General features: G+C 54.7%; 1 protein-coding gene and 1 non-coding gene across 3 annotated transcripts; both read left to right on the forward strand.

Annotated features, from left to right (window-relative positions):
* The first annotated feature begins 91 nt into the window (after positions 1-91).
* On the forward strand, positions 92-7,959 carry RANBP1 (RAN binding protein 1). 2 transcript variants are annotated; one of them, XM_046025766.1, is made up of 6 exons: positions 92-259; positions 1,620-1,756; positions 3,689-3,846; positions 6,162-6,290; positions 6,936-7,001; positions 7,534-7,959. In XM_046025766.1, the coding sequence occupies exons 1-6, from the start codon at positions 245-247 to the stop codon at positions 7,656-7,658; spliced, it is 630 nt and encodes a 209-aa protein (XP_045881722.1). In that variant the 5' UTR covers positions 92-244; the 3' UTR covers positions 7,659-7,959. The 2 variants fall into 2 exon arrangements, with proteins under 2 accessions (XP_045881722.1, XP_045881723.1); XM_046025767.1 differs by having other exon boundaries at positions 94-259; positions 7,537-7,959.
* On the forward strand, positions 7,034-7,159 carry LOC123954803. Its single transcript, XR_006821164.1, has one exon. It is a non-coding gene; the product is annotated as a small nucleolar RNA SNORA77 (small nucleolar RNA).
* Positions 7,960-10,548: the final 2,589 nt, after the last annotated feature.

The raw sequence follows: 10,548 nt of genomic DNA on the forward strand, positions 1-10,548 counted from the left end.
GGGCGGGCTGGACAATGAGAGTGTCCGCAGTGTGAGCCAATAAAGCTGCACTGGTTTTGAATCGCGTCGCGTTTCCCGCCGCCGGGGTCAGGGGTCGGGGTTCGGGTCGCGGGGCGGAGGGAAGAGCGGGAGGGCGGGAGGCGCCGGCGCCAGACGCGGAGGAAAGGAGCTACAACCAGCCGCCGAGAGGCCGCGGAGCCAGCGACGACCGAGCCAGCCGAGCCGCCGCCGCCGCCGCGCCCCCATGGCGGCCGCCAAGGTGCGGCCGGGCCCGGACGGGGACTGGGTGGGGGCCTGGAGGCCGAGGCCGCTATTGGCGGCCACGTGGGCGGCCCGCGCTGCCGCCGCCGCCAACCCCCGCTGGCTTGAGGGCTCGGTGCCTGCGGGCCTCAGTGGCGCGTGGTTGGAGCTTTGGGGAGCGCGACCTGGGGCCTTCGGTGCCAGGGCTCGCGATGCCTGGGGCGCGCGTGTTCGGGGGCTGCGGGGCGGCCGCGTGACCTTGGGGCGGTCCCAGGTGGGGCCGGGAGCTCCATCGGGGCGTGGGGAGGCCCGCCGCCCGGCTTCTTGGTCTCTAGTGTACTTCGCTGCTCGATTGAGATGAGGGGCCAATGGCCGGTTTCCTCCGGCTCGGCCCACTTGCAGGCTTCCCACCCAAACCGTGCGTCCCTTCCTGCTGTCGCCTACGCAGCACTTCATTCATTCTGTTCTACCGTCTTGAACCGCCACAGGCCTCTGTCGCGAAAGCTCGCGTTCCAGCCAAGTGGTCGGGTCGTGGCCGCACCGACCCAGGGTGGGGGCGGCTTTGTTGACTGCGGGCATCTACTCGGGTTGAGCTGCCCTCGGCCGAGCCGCAGTTGCTGTTCAACCAAGGAAAGCAACGAAGTCTTATATTTGTTCTTTTTTGGCTCGAGTTTGGTAGCAAAGTCTCCCAGCTTTTTATGGACTGCAGATCACCAAACCACGTGTTTTGTAAGACTTGAACCTAAATTATCCTTTGTGCGCTGTAGTTTTCTAAACTGGATCAGGATTTTACTGCTCTCGATTGTGTGATTTCTGTCGAGGCAATAACTTTCTGATGTAACATAAAATTGCTGACAGAACTGTGAATTCCATGTAAATACTAACAGTTGGGTAGTAACTTTTTTGCCCTGTTAAGTAGCAACAGCACTGATTTTTCTTTTTCCCCCCAACCAGTAAAAATTCAAAGGGTTGTTATTTGCTTAAAGAGTGGCACTCTTCTTTAGGCTCTACTCCGTCATTGTGTCTTTTAATCTTCACTTAGTACTGTCATTATTCACATATTCCAGGTGAGGAAACGGAGGTGCAAAGTGGTGAGACAGTGTCTCTTTGACCAGTAGGGGGCCCAACTTTAGGGACCTCTGTCCTGCGGTCCACACATGGGATTGATGCATCTGGGGAGGGTGCCGAAATTCAGCATCTTATTTCACTCTCAATGTGGGTGCAAACCTCTCTTTGTGTGAAAGACTGTGGGCATAATCTCTTGCTTTGGGATGAGGCAGATCACTAGGAGAGATTGCTCACTGTGGGTACTGCTGAGCTCTGTGTGGGGGCCAGGCTCCAGGGCCAGCAGAGTCACCTCTCTGCACCTCAATCCACAGGACACCCATGAGGACCATGATACCTCCACTGAGAATGCAGACGAGTCCAACCACGACCCCCAGTTTGAGCCTATAGTTTCTCTTCCTGAGCAAGAAATTAAAACGCTGGAAGAAGATGAAGAAGAGCTTTTTAAAATGTAAGTAAGCTCGTGTTGCTCCAGACATAGGAATCTTTAGTGTGAGATTGAAGTTATGGTTTTTATGGGTTTCAGAGTCTTGGCCTGACTTTTAATTGGACCAAGGCTTGAAGAAAGGGCTTGGAATTGTGTGATGGCTAATCCTATGTGGAAATCAGGGCGGCTGTTAGAATACATTCGTTGGATAACTCTTCACCGGGTGCCCCTGCTTCTGGTGGCCAGTGCTGTGGAGAGCACAGGTGCTCCCTGGTGTCCTGTCCCTGCTGCTCTGTCCACATAGGTGCATCTCACCAGCCCCCTTACAGGCTTATTACTTCTAAGATTCCCTTGGCACCCTTCCTCTGGTTGAACAAGGAGTCTGCCATTATTATTATTATTATTATTATTATTATTATTATTATTATTTTTCTTTTGCACTATAGATTCTGGCATCTTGAAGTTTGGGAACTCCCAGTTCAGTGTTTTTAATGCACAGAGTAACACCTGGAATTATAAGTGAAAGTGGATAGTGTTAGGCCTACCAAGATTACTTTCTAAAAATTACTCTCCACGTGTTTTTTGGCACCTTCAGTGAGAAGCTCCAATGGCAAGGGACATTTTTAAGTAGCACTGGAACCAGTCATGTGTTGCGATGTTTGTGACAAAATCAGCACTGCCGAGACTCAGAATCACAGGAAGCACTAGGCTCCCTTACAAGATAATGGAAATAGGCTGGGGTGTTTTTCCTGTCTAAGCTGTGGAGTTCCCTCACTGCCCCCTCCTTCTCCACTTCAGATTCTATTAAAGGAGCCAGATGAGGGTTTGAGTGCTTTCCTGTGAGTGGGGGGCAGGGACGGTGACCCCTCCCTCTAAGAAAGGCCGACTGGGGAGACGAGCCCCTTCCCACCACCCCCAAAAGTCTGGGGAGGGAGAGTCACATACACCCCTTTGGTCTCAGAGAGTGGTGGGCGTGTCCCTGAAGATACTGGTTCTTCACATCACTGCTTTGCCCAGAAATGGTGCGATAGCCAGGGACTGGTTTCTCCCAGAACTGGGGACTGCTGTTTTTGCTGTTGCTGTCACACACATGTGTGCCTGCAAAGGGCTAAGAACTGCTCCTGGCGGTCCTGGGCACAGGACCTTCCTGAGGGAAGCAAGGCCAACAGGTCAGGCCTTTTCGTCTGGGGCCTTGAGCTCCAGGTGAAAGCTCTGGTGGCATCCTTGTGAGGGCACTGTTTCCCTTAACAGAACTGAGCTTGGGGGAGAGAACAGAGTGTTATGCAGGAAATGGACCAACACTGCTTGGGTTGGGTGGGGAAAGGGAATGGAAGGCTTCAGCCCAAAGCCCTAAAGGCAGGACTGCTGGGCTCATCATGTGGGCTTCAGTGTCTGGCTGGGTGGGGGCCTTGGCTGGGCCCAGTATGAGGTGCTATTCTGGACAGGAAGGCGGGGTATTGGCCAGAGCCTGGCAGCCTGAGTGGAGGTCTGCAGCTCTCTCTCTGGGTTGGGGGGCCAGGGAAGCAAAGGGGGCATCTCACAGCAGAGGGAAGGGCTGGTCCTTTGGAGGGCAGGGGTCCTTGATCTCACCTGCTTCCATGTTATCCCTGTGGCCCTATGGGACCCCAGGGGCTCCCCGGCACTGTGATCACAGGCAAACTTGGTGTACTTGGAGGTATGTTTGCTAAGAAGTTGGGTCTTTATGTTGGAAGTCGTTTTTTCTTTCTCATTTCATTATTTTAAGTAAAAACTTGAAATTAGTTATTGTCTTGCTCTTTTGGTAATTTTTTGACCGGTAGTCCTAGACGGTCAAAGAAAGCAAAGGGCATCTCTGGAGGCACCAGATACAGCCATTTGTTCAGTGCACAGAAAACCAGTGTTCTTTCCAAGCCAGTGTTTCACTACTTATTTCCCTCTTTGCTCATCTAAGTTCTCTCTCAATGGCTTTTCTTGAAGGCGGGCAAAGCTATTCCGATTCGCTTCAGAGAATGATCTCCCAGAGTGGAAGGAACGAGGCACTGGTGACGTTAAGCTTCTGAAGCATAAGGAAAAAGGGACCATCCGCCTCCTCATGAGGAGGGACAAGACCCTGAAGATATGCGCCAACCACTACAGTAGGTGGCTTCTGGGGGGTGTGTTTTTACTCTGAGTCCCGCACGAGGATGCCTCAGGTCTTTGGCCAGGTTGCCTTCAGTGCTGCACTGGGTGCCCAGGAGTGCAGTGGGACATGGGGCGCATATTCGTGGTGTGTTCGGAACTTAAAGTGGGAAATGAGGTGTTCCCACGTGCTCTGAACTCAGGGCAGACTCTCAAGAGAAGTTTCTGACATATGAGGTGTGGAGTCCAGGCAGATAGGACATGACAGGGTGGACACAAAGCGCCAGTGTGGGCTTGGGACTATGACATTGTATGTTGTGAGGACATGTGCTCCCATATGTATTAGATGTGCCCATCAGGAAGTGTTCCCACTTTTGGGGTGTGTTTTGTCCCTGAGGGGTGTCCTCTAAGAAGGACACAAAAGGGAAAAAGGGTTGGGGGAGAAGGTGGCTACCTTATCCTTGTGCCTGTGAGACTGAGTAGGTAGTGGGTGGTGATAGGCTGAGGCCTTTGGACAGGAGTGATGCATCATCCTTGGGTTCAACATGGTGGGGGTGGGGCTGGGGGCTGGAAAAGCCACATCGGGCCTGGTCTGTGAAGGGGTGACAGTAAGTTCCCCACCAAATCAGTCTCTTGGGTTCTGGATTGTCCTGCAGTGCTGTGTGTTTTGGGAAGCAGACATGCTTGGGGCTGCCTTCTGGATCCAGGGCCATGTCTGCAGTACTGGGTAGAATGCATGTCTGGCAGGGCGGGGCCCCTCATCAGGGCACACAGGTGACCAGGCAGGAACCTGAGCAGAACAGCTCTTAAAGATGGTGTGGAAGGATGGACGGGCTTACAGAGACCCTGAGGGGTGGTGCAGAGGGGCTTTTATGCCCTTCCTTTTTTTTTTTTTAAGATTTTATTTATTTATTTGACAGAGAGAGACCACAAGTAGGCAGAGAGGCAGGCAGAGAGAGAGAGAGAGGGAAGCAGGCTCCCTGCTGAGCAGAGAGCCCGATGCGGGACTCGATCCCAGGACCCTGAGATCATGACCTGAGCCGAAGGCAGCGGCATAACTCACTGAGCCACCCAGGTGCCCCAATGCCCTTCCTTTTTTTAAGATTTTATTTAGTTATTTGAGAGAGCAAGTGCACGAGTGAGCACAAGCGGGAGGGAGAGGGAGAAGCAGATGCCCCACTGAGCAGGGAGTGCAGCACAGGGCTCCATCCCCCCAGGACCCCAAGATCATGACCGAAGTCGAAGGCAGACACTTAACTGATTGAGCCACCCAGGCGCCCCTTTCATGCCCTTCCTTAGGGGCTGCTTGGGTATCCTCTTGTGAACCACACCACCCCTGCCTGTCTTTTCTGGCCCTTGGCCTCCACTCCAATTTGAATTGTTCCCCAGGGGTCTTCCTGACACACTGTGCTTCTTCCAGAGCCTGGTCGGGTCATTGGGTTGTTTCCAGGTTGTAGGCAGGTTCTGAACCTGGTACATGTCATAGACCCTTGATGTGCCAGTGGGTGGTGGCAGGAGGAGGCAGTGGCACCTCTGTGCTCCCTACAGTTCGAGGGCTTGCCAGGTGTTGAGATGGTGTGACTGTTCGTGGTTCAGACGGTCATGTGTGTTTGGGGCTCAGCAGGGGCCGGCCCACATCCCTGGAGACCTCTGCCAGGGGTGCAGGGGCACACCGGTGGGGGTGGCATTGGGGCTGCTCTTGTTTTTTGTGCAACCTGTCTCCCTTTTCCACCTTGGGGCTGCGCAAAGCCCAAGGACACCAGAGTAGCTGTGCTTATTTCCGGTCGTGGCTTTGTCTTCCATGATGTATGTCACAAGCCCCACTGTGTCCTCTTCTGGTGGCCTCGTCCCCCAAGTCCCTGGACAGTGTCAGAGTGGTTGCCCTGATCCGACCCCATGCCTTCCAGGATGGTCACCCCACATACGGTTTCTGTCTCCCACGTCCCAATGGGCCAGGTCTCTGATGGTGTGACTGAATGTGGACACAGCCATGTGATGGGTGCTCCACAGGGTGGGAGGGCTAGGCGTGAGCAGCTCTGCTGGTGTTGGAGCCCTTGTTCCAGTGGAACTGGAGACACTTGCTGAGGTGTTCTGGGGTCAGGGAGCAGGCTGCCCTGTTTCCACATTTAGAGCAGTCTTGTTTTAAGTGAATGCGAGGTGTTTGCAAAGAAACATGTTTAAGATCCGTATCCCACGGGACTTCGTTTAGGCCTGGTTGGTGGACCCCAACTAGGGGTCCTTTGTTTAGGACCTTGAGTTGGCAACCAGGGCCTTTGGGGCCAGTTGGCCTTGCCGCAGTTGACAGGACTCTCACATGGTTCCTCTTCCCCAGTCACACCGATGATGGAACTGAAGCCGAACGCGGGCAGCGACCGTGCCTGGGTCTGGAACACCCACGCTGACTTTGCCGACGAGTGCCCCAAGCCAGAGCTGCTGGCCATCCGCTTCCTAAATGCTGAAAGTAAGCAGCAGGGTGCCGGGCCATGGGGACCACCTGACTGCAGCCGCCCATTTGACTATGTAGCTTTTCGGGGAGAACCGGTAGTGCCTGGGAAGTGTGTGGTCGGGACTGGTCCCACCCTGCTGTCTGGTACTCCCTTGGGGGCAGGATGCAAGCCCTGCACCTTGAGCCATGTGCCGATGAGGACTCATCTGGGCTTTGAGGTGACGAGCAGGGTCTTCTCCCTTTTAACCTCAAAGGGGACTGGGCATTCAGTCTGCCCGGGGCAGGCATGTCCCTTTCTAGCCCCCATTGTCAGAAGTGCCCAGTGGGCCTCATCTAGCAGGAACTCTGATGTGAGTGGAGAACAGAGTGGGAGGGAGGCTCCTCCCCTTGGTTGTGTCTGGCTGTCAGTGCCATGTTTTGCTGTGCCCAGGTTGTCACAGAGTCAGATGGAGGGAGACAGCGCAACATAGCCACCAGTCTCAGGAGGGACTCAAGAAACAGTTACTGCCTGGTCTGGGTAGCAGTGAGCCCAAAGCTGTGTCCTTAAGTCCAAATTGGCCATGGGATGAGCCGTTGGTGAATCTTGACTCTTCAGACCCTCCAGATGTGTCCCCTTCACTGCTCAGGGATCTTAGAAGTTCTCTTCTCTTCTTTCCACAGATGCACAGAAATTCAAAACAAAGTTTGAAGAATGCAGGAAAGAGATCGAGGAGAGAGAAAAGAAAGGTGACATGGTGTCTTGGGTAGGGGACTTCCTCGCAGACTCACTCTGCATCCGGCTGCAGCCCCAGGCGGGTGCTTTTTCCGTCTGCCACAGAAACATCCCGGGGTGCTGTGACCACCTCAACCTGTCAAGGGTGATACAGCCATCTGGGGACACAGAGTGCTTCTTGGGGAGTGAGCTGGCCATCAGGGCCCCGAGCATGTACTCCCTTGCCTGGCCTCACAGCTCCCAGCCTGGGGATCCAGTGACATGTGACTAGAGCCCACAGCGAAGGAGGCCTCAGGAGGTCCTCACAGTCACCTGCTTGCTTGGGGCCTGACGATGGCTGCCATAGCAAGTGACCTGACATAACTGAGCTCCCTGACTCCCGTCCCCCGCATGAGCTTCTACTTGTTTGTGTGCCCCTGGAGGCTGCCTTGGCCGGCACATGGTGAAGTGGCCTGTTCTTATGCCTTCGCCCAGGGCCATGGCAGGTGGGTGGGCTGCAGAGAGCAGCGCTTCTTGGTTTTCTTACTGTGTCCCCCTATGTCTTAGCAGGGTCGGGCAAAAACAATGATGCCGAGAAGGTGACTGAGAAGCTAGAAGCTCTCTCCGTGAAGGAGGAGAGCAAGGAGTCGGAAGACGCCGAGAGCAAGGCTGGAGCGGAGGAGGAGCAATAAGCCACCGCCCCTTGTTTTCTCTTCCTTCCGTTCTTTTCCTCCTTTTTCTTTTTTTAAATTTTGCCCTGCCCCTTCTTTTCAGTTTGTTTTTATTCTGTTTTGTTTTTACAAGGGACTTTATATAAAGAACTGAATTCCAACATTCAGGTTGTTTTTTTCTAAGTTTCTGCCCTATTGAAGAAGACTTCAGAAAATCCATTCCCCAGTCATGAAAATGTACTGTGCTCACTTTCTTTTCCATAGTGGAAACACTTATTTATAGTCATCAAATAGTGAATAAACGACACATTCGAAACCTGCACAGAGGGCAGGAGCATGTGTGCGCCGGCCCTGTCCTGGGAGCAGTGTGGGTGCCCGCTGGCTCCGGGGTGCTGGGGCAGCGCTGCAGGGCCCACTTGCCACCCCTGGCTCTGCCTCGGGCTTGGGGCTGCTGCTGGCCTCTGGGGCTGCGCTGTGTCCAAGGTGGGGCAGAGGTGCTTGCTGTGGTGTGTGTTTCTACCTTGTGGCAAGGAGTAGGTGGGCTTCTGCTGGGTTTTGCTGTTGTTTCTTGCCTCTGGGGGAGGGAAAGGAAGAACACCAGACTACACCCTGGCTTTTCACATGGGAAGGCCAAGTAGGTTTCCAGGCTTTGGCCAAGGCTGCGTTTGGTTGGCCCTTGGCCCTGGCAGAGAGAAAGGCCGGTCCCATAGCACACTTGTCCAGTCTGGTGCAGTGTGTTGGGTGGGTGGGGAGCTCGGCCCCACAGCCCTCTTTGGATACCCTGCTGCTGTCCTCAGAGAAAATTGGCCTACCTGCTCACTCATGGCATCTCCATCTGGGTGGAATTGTGGATATCTGCAATAGCTTTAAATAAAAGGCTGTTTGCAAGAATATAAATGGGTGCCATTTGGGGGCTTGTCTTGTAAAACAAATGGCGTCTGAATGGTGTCCTAAGTGGGAGAAGAGGGTTTTTGGTGCACCGGCAGGCTTTTCAAAGCACGTGGTCACACGTGGTAACGTGTCCTGGGAGGCCAGTGGGGCTCCAGAGTGTGGTCATGCAGTCCTCTGATGTGGGTGAGGGGTTGTGGAGCCAGTTTGGACCTGGCCCTGGAGTAGATTACCCTCACTCAGCATTTGGCCATTGACACCTGCTGGAGGTACTTTATGGTGTGGCCAGAGTCTACCAGCTGGGCCCTGCTCTATCTGACGTCTCCACGTGTTCTGTGTGTCCCGTGACGTGTCTTGTTCTAAACCTCGGAGAAGCACCTCCAAAGGATGCTGTGCATCTGTTGTGTCCTGGCAGCCTTATGCCTCTAGAGGCACAGGTCTGGGTGCTCTTGAAGTCATTGTTGGCACAGAGGCCCTTCCGGCCAAGGAGGGACACTGAAGCTTGTGCACCCTGCCTGTGTTGATGAACTGGAGTTTTGACGTAAGACAGCTATTGCTTCCCCCTGGGCCTCTGCAGGATGCACTGATGCATGAAAGGTTGGCCCAGGCCTGATCCTTCGGGAAAGGGCAGTCAGACTCCCCTTTCACTGAGTACAGAATGGTTGTTGAACATTGTTTTTGCTTTGGGCTCTAATACAAGATGAATCCCACTTGATGTGAAACCCCAGGCTGACTTCTTTCCTCTTGAGTGAAGAGTTGTGTCTCTAAGGGGTGGGGACAACCCCAACAGCAGGGTAGGCCCCTCACAGTGGCTGGGGAACAGAGATGTGCTGTGATCAGGCTACATTACAGGTGGCTTGCTGACACTGCAGAGTGCTGCAGAAAGGGAGACGTACAGTCTTGACATCCGGTCCCACTGGGATGAACAGGGATGCCAGTGGGGCCTCTCCAGGCCCCTCAGCAGCTGTGTTTTCAGGTGAGTTCCTCCTTGTGGCAGAGGCAAAGGTAGGCCATAATTGGGGTGCTGATGGTATTGGGGATGGAGTGAGAAGTGGGTTGATACACCTTTCTGTTCCAGGTCAGTCCCTTGGGCAAGCTTTCTGCTCTGCTTTCCTTTTCCCTGGGATCTTAACTCCTTAGCAGAGGAGGAATCCTGGGCCGGAGGCCTCACTAGGTCTACCCCGCTCTTCTCCCCTCTCCCCACCCAGGACTCCCCTCTGCCCAGGAAGTCTGCAGGGACCTCACCAAGGAGGCACCAAGCACCCCTTCTCCCCATGACCAGCACTTGGTGCTCACTCCACAGCTTTCAGCTGTCCTGGTATCCCTTCACAGACCCAGAGTCAGACCTGGGCCTGAGTCACAATTTGGGAGCCTGTGGGGAGGCATCCCATGGGTGTGCCTGCATCCAGAGGCTTCCAGGGCCTGGGGTCCCAGTGCTGGGTTGCACAAGAGCGGGAGCAATGGCAAAGCCGTGGGCAGGACATCTTTTGGCCAGAGTCTTTGTGAGGACCCTGGACCTTGCATCTCCAGGTGTTGAGGCACCATGGGCAGAGGTAAGGAGGTGTCCGCTCTTCACTCACTTTTGTGTCCCAAGCCTGCCACTCAGTGCTAGGGTGCTCCCCCCAACCTAGGCCCCCTGTAGTGGGCTCCCCACCAGGCAGAGGCTACAGCTGGAGTGTTATGGGAAAAGGCCCATGACCATTTCTATTCTTAAGGAGCTGTACTAATGCCCCAATTTCAGCCCCCCAGCTCAGGGTCTTTTTAATGACTCACAGCCAGCAGCCTGCCAAGCTGGGGCTGGGGCCTTCACAAGGCCCACGTATAGGCAGGGAGGGGCTTCCAGGCCAAGGAGCCCCAGGCCTGTGGCAGCATGGCCTGAGAAAGTGATCCCTGGGCAGCAAGGGATTCTGGCCAGAGAGGAGCAGGTGCCCAGGGCCAAGGAGGGTGAGGACCCCTCTTTGAAGCCCCAGTGGATTCCCACCTTGGGAGGGCGCTGATGGGTCTTGGTTTCCAAGCAGAGAGC

The sequence above is a fragment of the Meles meles genome, chromosome 12, assembly GCF_922984935.1.
Source record: "Meles meles chromosome 12, mMelMel3.1 paternal haplotype, whole genome shotgun sequence".
Taxonomy (NCBI): domain Eukaryota; kingdom Metazoa; phylum Chordata; class Mammalia; order Carnivora; family Mustelidae; genus Meles; species Meles meles.